The sequence below is a fragment of the Chanodichthys erythropterus genome, chromosome 19 (assembly GCF_024489055.1).
Source record: "Chanodichthys erythropterus isolate Z2021 chromosome 19, ASM2448905v1, whole genome shotgun sequence".
Taxonomy (NCBI): domain Eukaryota; kingdom Metazoa; phylum Chordata; class Actinopteri; order Cypriniformes; family Xenocyprididae; genus Chanodichthys; species Chanodichthys erythropterus.
Window position 1 is genome coordinate 30,605,338 of NC_090239.1, and position 16,272 is coordinate 30,621,609.

Sequence of the window (16,272 nt, forward strand, 5' to 3'; positions counted from 1 at the left end):
TCGCATCCAATTCAAGGCTCTGATGTTTGCCTACAGAACGACCGCTGGCTCTGCACCGCTATACCTTAACTCACTACTTCAGACTTACGCGCCCTCAAGAAACCTGCGTTCTGCACGTGAACGGCGCCTTGTGGTGCCATCACATAGGGGCACAAAATCACTCTCACGGACCTTCTCCGGGACTGTTCCTGGCTGGTGGAATGACCTACCATGCTCTATCCGAGCAGCTGAGTCTCTAGCCATTTTCAAAAAAATGCTAAAGACGTATCTTTTTCGTCAGCACTTGACCCAGTAGTAGTAGCACTTACCTTGACTAATATTCTTCTCCTATCTGTGTATTTATTTAAAAAAAAATAAATAAATAAATTCGCTATTAGCACTTTACTGACATAACTGTGACTTCACTCAGCACTTACATACTGTTGTTCTCATGTTGATTTGATTGATTCTACTACTCTCATTTGTAAGTCGCTTTGGATAAAAGCGTCTGCTAAATGACTAAATGTAAATGTAAATGTAGAACAGTCCCTCTCATTCCCTACTCAGGGAAATGGGGTTACAGTCATAACCTGAGACTTTTTTCCCCCTTTGTGAATTAATAATTCATGTATTAGAAAGTTAAATTCACCAGTTTCTCTCATTGTTCCACTCCATTAAAAACCATTAGTCTTTACACCCACAAACTATATACAGCACACCCAGAAACACTCTAAAAATGGCAGTGGTGTTTCATGTTTGTTTTGAGGAAACAACTATGACTCAATGGAAAACATTAGGACAAAAAAGGCAGTTTTATTGCGATTTAAAATGACAAACAGCATAGGGTTCCAATGGCTTTTTAAACAATGAAATGTGCAATGATAAAAAAAAAAAAAAAAATGAATTTATTTAATGCTAATTGAGGGTGAACAGCCTAACACAACACACACACATACACACACACATTCTCAAACAAATAGACTTTCAAATACAATGATAATGGAGGGGGGATACCTAGCTTATCAGTTTTATATGATGCCAATGCAATTAAAATCAATGCAAGGTGTCACATCTGTTGCTAATATACCAAAAATGACAGTGGTCTACACATTGCAGACGTATTGTAATGATGCAACAACAGATGACAAATAGATGTCAAACATACAGTACAATACAACAGTACGCAGATATATACTGGTCCATCTGTTTAGGTCAATCACTATCAGTCATTCAGCAATAGTACACTCCCATCATGTGCAGGATGCTCAAACTTTTTTCAAGAGGCAAGGAAAGAGGAATAAGGCAGCTATTCCGGAAATGTCTTTCATTTTATTACCACTATAACTGTACAGTAGACTGTAAAGTAAGACATACACATCACCTTGTTATCAGTTCTTGCATGTTATTTGGCAGAAATGTGATGTTTAGATGGTTGAAAACAAATGTGATGATAATGTCAAAATACTACTTTGTAACTATAATATGCTTTCTTTCACACACTGTTCATTGTTAATTTCTGACTGTTAGTGTCTGTTTGATTTTGTTTGTATGTGTTTTGTAAGGGTATGGTTTTAAAGGGCAGCAGAATGTGGGAAAGCAGTGTTGGCCTTTAGTAGTGACGATTCAGGCAGGTTTCAAGTCAGTCAGTGCATAGTCCACAATTTGCCTTCACTGGATACCACAACAAGTCAGGAGAAAGACCTGAACAGCAAAGACATTCAGAGATATCCGCATTTGAAAAGCTCTGACAAGAAAAAATCTGTAAGAAAACATCTTGACATAACTACAGTGGTCTAGCTATATCTCTTCAAGGGGAAGCAGGATGATACTTCTGTGACAATTAGGGTAACACGGTTTACACAGGCTGTACCCAAGCCATTATATCTTTGGATGTCTTAGCTGACAGTGCAGATTCTCTCTGCTTGTGACATTGGTCTCATTTGCTGGACCCTAGCTGGGGGTTAGAGCAGGACTGGGCTCTGCGCTGATGTTCACCAGGCACTCTGTTGACCTCAGGCTTGGCAGGGACTTACAGCTGGGTAAAGAGGACAGAGAACCACACAGACCTAACATAGAGGGAGTGTAGTCTTTTTCTGAAATGAAAATGAAGGGAATATGGATTATTGTTGAACACCAATAATAGCATTTCCTGTTCCTCCCTTATGCCATTCCAAACCTGTATGACTTTCTTTCTTTTGTGTAACTAAACATTTTTGGTTAAAATTAAAAAAAAAGAAAGAGAAAAAAAAGCACACACTGTAATTTTTCTCAAAATATCTTATTTTTCCACAGAAGAAAGAAATTCAAACAGGTTTGAAATTACATGAGGCAAGTAAATGGGACAGTCCCTTTAAAGTTGGTATGAAACATTAGTTACAATTGCCCTTTCATCCCTATTGTGATGTAAATTAGATTGAAAATGCTTCTTAAATTAGATGAATTTGGGGCGGGACTTGTCTTTGTCCATCAGGAATTGACTGGATTGTTGGAGTTTTCTAATTGCTGTGATTTAATTTGAGTGACCGTTGCTGGAAGGAGGGATTGTTGTTCAACCCTTTCACCGGTGCATGTGTTATCATAAAAGAGTTGTTGTGAGGGGGAAAAGTTGTTTTGATTAAAGATTACGAGGTTATGTGAATTTAAAAATAATGTCCACAGATTAGTCATTTTTATATTCCATAAAAAAAAATAAGTCAATTTTGATTTCATGGTGACTTTACGGTGGTAGCTGTACTTCGGAACATAGTAGCTGGTTTCTAGCAGGTTTTTGGCTTGCTGAATCAGGTTTAGAAAGTTGTCCAGCTGGACTACCTAGATGGGGAACTAACCTTTTTTGTTTCTCTCTGTTTTTTGTTCTCCATCGTTTTGCTTTATTTGATGTTTGATTCATCGCAGGTTCCGTCCTACGTCATACCCTTCCTTGTCCTTCATGCACATACACTCTTTAAAAACACTGATTGTTGACATGCTAAAATTAGGGCTGTCAAAGATTAATCACGATTAATTACATCCAAAATAAAAGTTTGTGTTCACATCATATATGTGTGTGCACTTTGTATAATTATGTATATATAAATACACACACATTAATTTAATATTTTTTTGCTAACGTTGCCATTAAATTTTGAAAACGTTATTTCTGAAAGCTCTCTGACCATTCCAAACCTCCAGTTTTTTTATATGTTTTAAAAACATTTTTCTTGGTTATGAGAACGTTAATGGAAAATTCCATTTTGTAAATATTATGGGATACTTTTGAACATTCTCTGATCATTCTGAAACAAGCAGTAACATTTAAAAAAGATTAGTAGATGAACATCCACCTAAAAAGTTTCAGAAAAAAACATTCAATGAATGGTGTATAAGTAATGTTTTTTGTGCTAACATTTTGAGAACATTATTAAAGACCAGATAACAAACATTTTATTAATGTTACTGGAAGACCATTTTCTCATAACTTTGAAAGAACCTTGCCAGAACATTAGGGAAGTTCTTAGAACATTCTCTGTTAGCTGGGTTGTACCTAAAAGCATGAACTATATTAAGTTCACATATACATACTATGATTCTAACCACAGGTCGAGAGCTGTAATTCCAACTACACAAGATTGTCTTGATGTTTGCGAATGTTTGTTAAGACTTTGGTTTCAGGGAAAAACAGAATTATTGAACAATGTTAGTAACAAGAGAACTTGAGACCACAGCTGGCTAACAATGTTTTTGAGAAATGCACCCTAGGCCTGTCAGTCTCCTCCTAAGAGGGTAATTCCTGCCAGAATAAGCTCTAAAGTGGACCACACCTCATGCTGATAGTCAAAAGTCTAGCTACCATTCTCCAAAAATCTCAACCATCTTACAGCTAGTTACTCAGCTGAACAACCACCAAAACCAGCTTGGACTAGACAGCAAGGTAAAAACAAAGCTACCACCTTAGAGTCACCATGAAATCAATTGGACAATTCTCACAGCAATGAAATCACAGCAATAGTATACCACAATGATCTGATGATCCAATCAATTCCCGCCCTACATTTTTTTCTTATTCAAGAATCTGTTTCACTCTTATATAATTCACAATAGTAAAGTAAATACTATCGCAGCTTCTATTTCTTATCGACTTTAAGCATGTAGGTAGATTTTAAGGAGTACCTGCTGTGCACCAGGCTTTTCCATTCTGTTTCCTTTCCGTCCTCTGAGAATTTGTGGTTAGGTTGATATGTGGCTCCGGGCTGGGGAAACTACCCCTAAAAGACAACAACAGACCCACAACATAAATGTATCTGCCGTTAAATCTTTGTCAGCATTCTAGATATATTTTAAGCAACACAAACTCAATTCACAAAGCCAGTTGGGTGGTTAATGACTGTGATTTTGAGTAAGCTGTTAGCCCGTATGAAAGCCCTTATTACCTGTGGTACAATTTCCTGTCCTCCTGGTTGTTGTATTTGTGGAGTGATGGCCACTGGTTAACAAGAGGGATTGACAAATCCTTAGAAAGAGGATGTGATTCACCAGGTATCAGACTTGTCCTGTGATAAAAGACAAAAACATATTATGGACTTCTTGCGATACTGTACGTCCCACTGTTTTTTAAACCAGCCATTCATTTTTAAAATAGCAACATTTCCACTTTGAAATGAATCAGAGATGATCATTAGAAGTTTATATTTTATTTATTTTTATTTCGTTGCAATTATTAAATTACATCATTCTGTGTTTAAATCAGTCTGAAATCGTACTGGGTTGGAAATTCATTCCTTCATTCATAATTATAAATGCTTTATGTGTCTATGTTTATACATATTTATTTCAACAGTACATGTTTTTGTATCTGACAGTGTTGATTCTCATTGAAATGATTGATAAAGAAAACGGAAGAAGCAGAAAGTTTCACCAAAACAGGTGAATATGTCTGAACCAATTCAAAATAATTCCATAAACATCCCATGTCTCCAAAAACAGAGGTGTGTGTATGTTGCTCTCACAGTTGTTCCTGCAGCTCCAGTATGATGTTCTCCAGTTCTCTCTTCTCTTTCTGGCTCTGTAGTTGCAGTTCTTCTAGTCCAGCAGTTAGTTTCTTATTCTCCATCTCCACATTCTTCAACTGAGATTCCCGCAGCCTCACCAGCTCCTCAAGGTACCCCTAAACACAAATAATACAACCACACACACACACACTTTAGCACATGAAACATTCATTTGAGTGTTACTCACCCACTATAGGAGATCATGTATGTGTGTTTAACCTTTTGCGCATTGACGATCTTGAACCTCTGCTCCATCTTGCGGCACTTGTTCCTCCAGCTCTCCTCATCTGTGACCAGAGGGATGTAAGGATGCTCGACGCTCTCATCACTGTTACTGCTGTCCACACTCTGACCGTCCTCATCGTCACTAAGATAATCATAACTGAACACAGCACAACATCTCATTTCCATGGCGACAGAGCAGTAGCAGAGTCCACAACACAACCATAATGCCACAGAGAAACAATATCATTGGAATCAATTTCACATTGATTTTTTCCAACTGATGTGCTATAAAAACATTGACAGCGAATCAGAATCCATCCTGCTTTTGACCATTTTGAAAGTACAGTATTTAGGGTTTTTTCACTACTCCTCCTTCAAATTTTGTCCAATTTTGTCCAAAAACTGATCATAAGATCTTTGGACTGTGCTGCACAGAAATAACCAAACACAACTTTTTTATTCATCTTTGTTCAAAAGTTATGATGACGCAAACTTAACAATGTTGATGCAAAATTGGTTCAGAGGCTGTAACTCAGCAAAACTTTGATCCATCACAACAAAATGGCTATTCTAGCTCATAACTTTTGAACAGTCTGTCAGAAAAGTTGCATAAATTGCAACTTTTTTTAACATTTTGACATATCTGGAAAAAAATAGGTAGGGATCATCAACAGCATGTCCTAGGGTTTTTTGCAAAAACACATAAAACTTTTGAAAACATTGTCCAAAATTTGTTTTCCAATTTTTGTTTTGTTTTCTGTTTCATTACGTTCCTTGGTTTATGCCAATTCTGACGATATCTCTGACGATTTCTCATTTTCCATTTGCCTGTCCACCATATTTTAGTAAATGAAAAACAGTTTTTTTCGCTACTCCTCCAAACGGATCTTGTCCATTTTGTCCAAATCTGGCTCAGATGATCTTTGGACAAAACCACACAGAAATGACTGAACAAAATTTTGATAGGCTATTCAATACTGTTCCTGAGAAATACCTTTTTGAAATCGACTGTCTGGCTGCGTTTGTTGTCCTATGCTAAAAAGCTTAACATGCTAACCTGCTATTCTTTTCAATGTAAGTCTTGGGCTATCAGGTTAACCTTAAGCTACGTTAGCAGTTAAGTTAGCTTAGCATGCTAATCTAGTTAACATGCTAAGTAATGCTTTTGTATGCTAATTCTCACACTGAAAGCTCTCCTCGGCAGCCTGGTGAATGTGTGTCAACTGGGTAGCCACAGTACCCAAACCTTTCACGTCGTGGTTTTGAATCCCATGTGGCACATTCCCAGACCGCAAGAGAAGTGGTGCAAAAGTTTCTTCTGTTCCAGACATTTTGTCTTTCTATGAATAATCTAATCAGAACTTATTAAATATAACATGTGGTACATTTATATACAAAATCTTCATGAGTTAATTCTCACCTGAACTACTGAACTAACCCCAGCAACTGAGTGTAAGCGAGTCTTCTGAGAGGTGCAAAATGATAAGCAACAAGCATGAAAACTAAAGATTGTGTTTTTGAGTCCTGCATGATTCAACTTTATAAAAATGTGTGTGATGTTCTGTCACATCATTGCAATACATTGTATTAATCTTTCTTATTCTTGGATTAGAAATGTGTTTTTTGTTCATTCTGTGTTCATTTTCATATGAACTTCTGTTCATTTTGAGTTCATTCTCGCCTATACATCTGAACCTATCTGTTTTTTCAACCTATTTCTGGTGTTTTTGCTCTTCTGGCTCTGCACTGCTGTTGCTGCCCCTTCAGGGATTGGCCCTGTATCGCTGCTTGCAGCTATATTCTTTATTTAGGCCTCAATGGAATAGACTCAATTGAATACTTGATTTGACTGGTCAATTGCATTGAGCAGTTAAATATTTTTGCATAGTAATTAATCTAGTAGTAGTAATAGATTCATTACTAGTAATAGTAATGAATTTAGCCAATATTTTGCTATATTATCACCACCAACCCCTGAAGTGTCCCAGCACTTCAGGCAATAACAGACAGGTCTGACAAGTCTGAATAAAGAGTTAAAGCGCTCACTATAGCGTTCACTGGTGCTTAATAGGGTGTTAAATCTGTATCGATATACTTATAATGTTACGATATTTATAGCTATGCTGATATGAATATAAATTAGTCATACCATTGACTTTACCAGAGCACACATTTATTGCATGGATGGAGAAAGAACATAATGTAAGTGTTTAAAATTCATATGCACAGTTTAGTTGAATCACAAAACTCTTTAACTCAATGCTGTTAAACTGAATGGATAAAGAAAATTGTTTGCTGCAAGAACAACAACACTAAAATAAGAGTGTGCGGTTTAACTGTTGATCAGATGCATGTGAAAGTTGCACATTTTTCTTTTAGACTTTGCACATTATCTTTCAGAATCTTTCATCATAGATGGTACAAAGAAAAACTATAGAAGTAGCATTTTATTTACAATAGACCCACATGTCATGCAGAGGTGTATTACAAAATGGTCGGTATAAATAAATATAGTTATTAAGAATAATGAACTGAGATTGTGCAGATGGTAATGTATACAATCTTGTTGTAATAATAATCCCCATTATACACCCCAAAAGCATAAAACTTTGGACCCCCACCACTTTTTTAGTAGTGGTGCCACCCTTGATAAAGTAATATAAATAAACTCTAAACATCTCTCCCACACCATTCCCTTTATGAAACTGAGCTGTACTGTAGAATATAAAAGTTCTTACCTTTGTGTGAATTTCAGATAAGGAGTGTAGTCAATAACAGCCTCAGACTTCCCATCCAGAGCCTCCCCCTTCAAACAGAAACTGGCAACAAACACAGATCGACAAAGATTTGCATAAAATTGATTACATTGCATAACATTCTCACTTGGTTGCAGAACCAGCATTATAGTATTGTATGCGGTTGCTGCCTATGTATAGCTTTCTAAATCTATTAATTTTGAAGTTCCATTTTAGTTGGAATGCTGAGATTTTGAAACAGAGATGTGTGTTTTGTATTCCTACTCCTTCCAATATCCATCCTCTTACCTGAAGTCAATCGCTCCGAGTCCAATCAGCATTCCAGTCAGAACAGTTGCTTCTTCTCGCAACATTATGGCACCTTCATCGTAGAACCTCCTGCAGACAAACACACACATGCAATTCATAAACACACACAATCACATTATAGATGCACCATTTTCTGCATTCAATATTTTAACGTTCTTAATGGCTGTGTAAATTGTTATTTTTAAACTGGATATATGTATTGATGCCTGGGTGTGACCATAAATGGATCATATTGGTGGTATGATTAATATTGAGTTTTTTCTCTTTTAGTCTGACCTTGTGGTGCGACTATCTCGCAAAGCTGTGGCGATGTATTCAGACAGACGTTTCTCCATTAGTGCAACCCGTAGCCATGCTCTGCCCTAGAGGCATGGATGAATCATAAATCACTGCAAGCTTCATCATACAAACCATATCAAACATGCATATGCATATGCTGCAGAAACATTAATGAACACCTTTAAAGAAAGTTGAGTCTATTATGTGTTCCTGAGAATAAAACATATCATCATAAGACAAATCATATTTTTTTAAGAAAACCAAAAATGTTTACAATTCACCAAAGTGCAATTTTCTCCTGTACTCTTCTGTATGATTATTCATAACAGTTTCCCAAAAATTGAAAATTCTCTCATTTATTTACCCTCATGTCATTCTAAACCTGTATGACTTTTTGTATATTCTGTGGAACATTAAAAAAAAGAGAGATATTTTGAAGAATGTTGGTAAACAGTTTTAGTTACCAGTGACTTTCATTTTATGGACAATTTATCAAAATATCTTCTTTATTATTTTCCACAGAAGAAAGACTGTAGTATAGATTTGGAATGACATGAGGAGTAAATGATGGCACAATTTTCATTTTTTGGTGAACTAACCCTTCAAAGTAAGAACCTAGGTATTTCTATTTTACCATTACTGCGGCACAAAAAAGTACCATGTATTTTTTGCTTGTGTATTAAAGCAGCCTTAATAATTACAGTATTTACTTATCCTACCAAAAATATTTCGCATGCCCACCTTTGCTCGTGAGGAGTTGATGTTCTCCATGTTCTCGATACTGCTTATGCAGTTATTGGGGACTTTGCTGCAGGCCAGACGGATGAAGTCCCAAAAACTGCGCTGACCATCAAACCAGCTGCCAGAGCCTGCAAGAGACATACCTCCATTCACGTGACTGGCTTAAATATATCTGTATTGTACTTTTAAATAGTTTAAAAGTGTACAAGTGATTTTGTATACACTGTCTTACCTTTAAAGCGATGACTGAGGATGTGTTCCAGAATAGCAGCAAAGTTAATGAACTCCTCAGACGAGTCATCGATGGGCTCTGCTGTGTATTTCTCTAACAGTGTCTTCACAGAAAACCTGCCATACAAACACAAACAATATAATTTTACAATATGGAATAACTGATTGCATCTCTAGGAGACAAAAACAAATCTTACACAAATGTCACATTATATACTATGCACTTATGCAATGCTCTACCATCTAGTGTATGTATTTTATAAGGTTATTTTGTCATACAACATCCTCCACCTCTGCTATGCAAGGAAAGGCAAAGATGCGACAGTTGAGTGCATTAAGTGTTTGTTTTGTTTTTTTGGTTTTTTTTAATAATGAAGTGTATCATCTGGCTATTTGAAGTGCATTTTCCAGTGTGAACATACTACTCACACTATACTATACATGGGTTTTGCATGTGTTTAGTTCAGTTTCCTAAGTTTGCATTTGGTAACATGTTTTTTCATTGATATGACTATAATATATTATATAACTAATAAATGGGAATATACTGCAAAATATAATGTGATATATTACATAATACATTTCCATATATGGGAAACTTGCGCTTATATTTTTCAATATACTGCAAAATATGCATTGACCATGTATGGCTATATATTGATACATATAAAATATAAATAAAGAATAGATAAAATAAAAATAAAGTTTTATCCTTTATTGTGTACATATATTGCACATACATGTTCCCCTATAAATGTGAATGTATTGTACACACATATATACACACATTCATGGAATGAGATACAATCAGTGGTTACAACAGACTTCTAGTTCCCAGCATGCTTTGCTTCTGACTGTTAAGGGAGAGTAAATGTTAAAAATTAAGTGCTATTTCATGTGTTTTGCTCAATATTGATATAGGGGGAGATCTGTTAGTGTTTAAAGTTGTATTATTTTGAAATTTAAAAGGTTTTCTGGTATGTGTGAGCTTTTGGGGTTACCATTGTGCTGAAGAGTAGAGTCTGTGGTTAGGTTAATGATTGGCTGAACACCATATAATAACTTTATTTAAAAAGTAACAGCTGTGCATAGAGATAGTGATAGTCTCTCTGGTAGAAACTTTAGTGCAGGTGTACTTTTGTTAACTAACTTGAAAATATTAACCATTTAAAATGTAAAGAATTATAAAATATAAGAAATGTGTTAATATAATATATGTTTATATTGCATGAGTAAATATATCTGCAATATATTATGCATGCAGTACCATATCTGATGATGAATTATATTACTGAATATAAAATTACATACATGATGATATATTAGTAGATATATTATCACATATTTTTCAATATATGAAAAGCAGCAATTCCTTATGTATTATTCAATATATTTTTCTGAATATTTTCAAATATACTGTTAAATCATGTAATATATTGATCATTTATATATAGGGAAATATATTTTCTTTCCATAATGGGCATCTGATGTTTCTGTTTATGAGTTTGTCTTGTGTATTTAAGCCCTGTGTTTGTTCTGTTTATCCTCCAATCTTGTCAAAATCAGTTGGTTGTTCTGTTCGAGAGTTGATCCTGAGTATTCAGAGTGTTTCTGTTACCTTTAAAAAAAAAAAAAAAGACGGACACGACTAAATCCTGCACTTTATTTCCATTGCTGCAACCTTGCAAGACAATAACATAGGCTACTACATTTAAAATTATACTTTACATGTACTTTAATATGTTAACACATCAAAATAAGTGTCCTTTTTAATGATAAAAGATGATTAAAACATGATTTAAAGTTTATGTTTATAGGAAAACTTTTAATTTAATTTGACATTATTACAAAGTGTTATCAGCAAGTTCAGTTTAAAAAAAAAACACTTTTAAGATCTGAAGTACACTAAAAGTGCACACTAAATGTAATTATGTTCAATTCTTTTTAACAAGGGAAAATGAAAAAAAAAGGTGTAACAAGGCTAATCTATACGCAAAGCATCACCACAATCTTTATCAAAGAGAATGTCTTTATATTTGTCCACAGTAATACATTGCATACTAAAAACAATTTCAAATACAATGATAAGATACAAAATCTTATAAACCTTCAATACACTCAAGTTTATGCATTACAAACCTTTTGCAAGAAGCAATGGTTACGTAATGGCCAATGATGATATGATGAGTAAGTGTGTTCCATTTTTGAACTGTTTGGATCAGTGCACTAAATGAATCTTTCTGGTAAATGACTAAAACATTTACTTGACTACTTACTATACTTACTTCATCCACAGACTCCTGAATAAAAGTGCTGTGTTTTGAATGTATAGAAGAGATACATAGCGTTTTAGTACATTCTACTGTATATATGCCTCGCTGAAGAGCCAAATATGCCTTAAAGATCATTAACATAATAATCTCTAAAATGTTTATAGGGAATATCACCTCTTTTCTTGCTAAGAATATTTGTATGCAAAATATTAAATTAGGCTTTTAAAATCAAATCAGGGTTAAGCAATGTAGCCTATCACACATTTGAAGGTGGGTTACATCCGCTTTCACCCTGGTTTATGGCGCATGTAATATTGAAAAAAACAAATATAGAGGAGACAATTTTCATAGACTTAAATTTTTTTTTATTTCTTTGTTTAGTGTGGGAGTGCTGGAGCCCATCCCAGCATCTGAGGTGACTTCTAAACATAATTGTATTTAATTAGTAATATTGTTTGTAATCTGATGCCATCATTTTAGTGAGAAGATATACTGTATGTGTCATTTTACAGTGTAACCACAAATATAATTTCATTGAATGCATTAAATTATATAGTCATACATGGAGTAATATGTTATTCCTGTCAGTGCCAAAAACAGCAGTGACGTCACCATCACTTGTTCTGATCACAACAATGACTCTTTCAGTACAGCCCTCCACAGCCGTACAATAGGCATAGTTCAGAGACTGGAGAGAAAAACCTTGGTAAAATAGTTAAGTAAAATGTACTTATTCTGTTCATGTTGTATTGCAAACTCTCAACAGGGTAAGGTTAGGGGCAGGTTTGGTGGTATGAGTAGGTTTAAAGGTAGGTTAGGTGTAAGGGAAGGGTCAACAGTGTAATTATAGATGTAAAAATATGTGCTGGTATTATTAAAATATAAATACAATATAAAAACATGTAGGCTATATGTAATAGTGCATTGTATCAAATGATTAACTTAAATGTCAATAAACATAGTAGTTGAAGACACTTTAGTTTATAGTGAAACCTTTTTCACTATAAAGAACCTTGCAATGGAAAGCTAGTCATTCCACGAAACCGGTACGATTTGGACTTACACATTTTTAGACTTTTTAGCGAAATGTATTACTTCTCTGAACACCCCACAACATTAATGAGATACTTAACTTCCAGAAAAACATATTTTCCCATCTCAGGCATCAAATCCCTATTATTATTGGTCATTATTTTAAGTTATGGACACTATGGGAGCTCTCTGAATATTATTATAAAATGTATTTGTGATAAAATCAACATTTTTCTATCAATCAGATGTCCCTCACACTAATTCAGTAACTGCAAATATAAAGGTTACATAAAATCTCACACTTTTGTATACTAAAGCCTGAAATGGGCACTTTTTGTGATAGCAACCTCATCATTTTTAATCAAAGGCTTAACTTCAGAATTTGAACTAAAATCAGTATTCGTATGATTGCTCTGATCATTTCAGACAGAATTCAACTAACTTTAAATTACTTTTTCATAACCTTAACAAAAAAAAAATAAAATAAAATAAAAATGTAGGTGTGACGGGGTTGTGAGTTTTTGCCCAAATTGGCCACTGTGACTTCCTATTAATGATGTCACATAAGTATCAGTTCATTATTTTTATAGGGGGAGAAGAATGGTTTGTGTAACGGGGTTACTGAGGTACGGAACTAAATTATGTGATTTTAATGAATACTCATGAATTTACTTAGAAAAAGCACAGATGGATATTTATGGGAATGGTAAAATGAATGGACTTTTTTCTCATTTTATTATTCATATCCCAAGTACACTCTCATAGAAGGCCTTGAGGGACATGACAAAAAAGGTGGAGTCAACTGAAAAAAAAAAAACTAAATAATTTCTAATATGAAGATAAAATGTATGTCATGTTTTAAACATTATTAAAGGAGACATTTCAATTAATACAAAAAGCTTTTAAACAAATATTTTGGTGACCCAATAGATAAAATACAGTGAAAAAGGTCAGAGGGACTCAAATCGTACCAGTTTCGTGGAATGACTCACATGTTAAAGGGTTATTTCACCCAAAAATGAAAATTCTGTCATTTATTACTTACCCCCATGCCGTTCCACACCCGTAAGTCCTTCGTTAATCTTCAGAACACAAATTAAGATATTTTAGTTGAAATCCGATGACTCAGTGAGGCCTGCATAGGGAGCAATGACATTTCCTCTCTCAAGATCCATAAAGGTACTAAAAACATTTAAATCGTTTCATGTGAGTACAGTGGTTCAATATTAATATTATAAAGCAACGAGAATATTTTTGGTGCACCAAAAAAATAAAAATAAAATAACGACTTCTTTAGTGATTTCAAAACACTGCTTCAGGAGCATCGGAGCATAAATGAATCAGTGTATCGAATCATGATTCAGATCGCGTGTCAAACTGCTGAAATCACGTGACTTTTCTGATTCATTTATGGTCCGAATCTTCCTGAAGCATTGTTTTGAAATCGGTCATCACTTTATAAGTCGTTATTTTGTTTTGTTTTTTGGCGCACCAAAAATATTCTCGTCGCTTTATAATATTAATATTGAACCACTGAACTCACATGAACCGATTTAAATATGTTTTAGTACCTTTATGGATCTCGAGAGCGTCATTGCTCCCTAAGAAGGCCTAACTGAGTCATCGGATTCCAAATAAAAAAAATCTTAATTTGTGTTTCGAAGATAAATGAAGGTCTTACGGGTGTGGAACGGCATGAGGATAAGTAATAAATTACAGAATTTTCATTTTTGGGTGAACTAACAATTTAAAGGTTATTCATGGAACTATAGATGCCTATAAAGAAACTACAGACACTTGGTATTAAGTGGGCCCAAAACGATAAATGATATTCTTCCGATTTTCGATAACGGAAGCGCATCATTTTATGACCCCTATTCTCTGTACAGCAGCGCAGATTCCCAGCGGCTCCCGTCAGCCCTGCTGCCCTTGCGGTAGGAAGGTTGTCGTCATAGCAACGACATCATCCGGGGAACAGACATAAATCACATAGCGTGCAATGTCCGGTTTCAAAAATAATGTTCGCGTCCACACACATTTAATAACATACCCTTAATAATTAAGAATATACAGTCAGACTCGTAAAACCAAGTCTACAGAACTTAAACAAAGATCTTTAGCTATCCAGACCTCCCTGAATTGTTTATATGTCTGTCAGACATCACGTCTACAGATATCTATCTACAGATTTCTTTAGGATGGTAGTGAAAACGTTCACCTTTGTTTTCAGACTCCGTTTTACATTTTGCAAATGAATTAAGGTAACAAATCCAGCAGAAAAAATACATTTGTTAGTATCGCATCCGTGTTTATGACTCGCTGAAGGCCATAAACACTGCAACATATGCGACTGTACATTCGTGACTTCTGAAAGCTTGTCACTCACCTACAGACCGTGATAAGGTTTTTTCTTTCCACGGCGATGCTTCTGGAGAAGCCTTTCTTGGACTGTGCACCCATAGCCATCGCGGACTGCATGAAACTCTGCTCCATCCCAATGGACCCCTCCCTTACGCCACAAATACACACACAACCGCATTCAGAGATGAGGCAGAACAGGCGAAGACAGGCGATATGAAAACGCCATTCTCCACTATTATAAAGTGCTGATGAACAGACGCTTTCTCCTTGAGCGCTGTTAAAGAGAGACACTGATGGCGACCGTCTGCACCCCTCCTCTATACTGACCTCATCATGATCTCAGCATCCACCGGATCAGCAAAATCATTTTTTAGGATGTTTCACATTTCTTTCAAATCTCGGAAGAAACTCGTCATATTAAACAAAATTAAGCTAAATTCATAAGATTTATTAACTGGAAAGGTTATTCTAAATAGGTCGTATTGTGCTGAGGGGACGCGCATGAAGCACGCACCTTTCCACCGCTGCTGAGACGCAGTGAACCAATGCGGCCGCTGTAGGGCGTCAGTCACAGAATAAGCGGGTCGGAAATCGGAATAGAGCATACTTCCATGCTACTAGGTCTGGCTTATAGTATGGAAATCCATTAACATAAGAAAAAAAAAAAAAAAAAACATGCTTTGGTAAATCATACTTATGATGACATAAAAAAAATCATAATTATGAGATAAAAGGTTGAAATTATGACATAAAAAGTCAGAATTTATGGCATAAATCATAAGTATGAGATAAAAAGTCAAATGATGACATAACTACCTTTCATAAATGGGGTTTAGACTAAGCTAGGATTAGACCATAGTTCAATTAAGATATTTGAGTAGCTTTTATAAATGCCCCTTAGAAAAAAATAAAACATTACTGGTGCGAATCTTGAGACAAAACAATAGCACTGACAGATTTTCAGATAAATGACTGCAAGTTGCTTTCAGGTAAACCAGCTCAAACATGCATTTTAGTCTAGGACTAGCTTAAACCTTGTCTGTGAAACCATTGGACTAA

The 16,272-nt window shown here is 35.2% G+C and overlaps 1 protein-coding gene across 1 annotated transcript; it reads right to left on the minus strand.

Moving 5' to 3' along the window:
* Positions 1–795: 795 nt before the first annotated feature.
* Positions 796–15,726, minus strand: rundc3ab (RUN domain containing 3Ab). Its single transcript, XM_067369227.1, has 12 exons — positions 15,541–15,726; positions 15,239–15,361; positions 9,549–9,664; positions 9,317–9,444; positions 8,573–8,658; positions 8,276–8,365; positions 7,970–8,050; positions 5,226–5,388; positions 4,965–5,122; positions 4,389–4,508; positions 4,129–4,223; positions 796–2,072 (listed from the first exon to the last, which is right to left on the minus strand). The coding sequence occupies exons 1-12, from the start codon at positions 15,546–15,548 to the stop codon at positions 1,930–1,932; spliced, it is 1,311 nt and encodes a 436-aa protein (XP_067225328.1). The 5' UTR covers positions 15,549–15,726; the 3' UTR covers positions 796–1,929.
* Positions 15,727–16,272: the final 546 nt, after the last annotated feature.

Bases quoted from the DNA above. Each gene is read 5' to 3' on its own strand.
- rundc3ab (XM_067369227.1), bottom strand. The intron at 9,445-9,548 runs GTAAGACAGTGT...TGTCTCTTGCAG, and splicing joins CCTCAGTCATCGCTTTAAAG to GCTCTGGCAGCTGGTTTGAT. The intron at 2,073-4,128 runs GTACTCCTTAAA...TTTTCATTTCAG, and splicing joins AAAAGCCTGGTGCACAGCAG to AAAAAGACTACACTCCCTCT.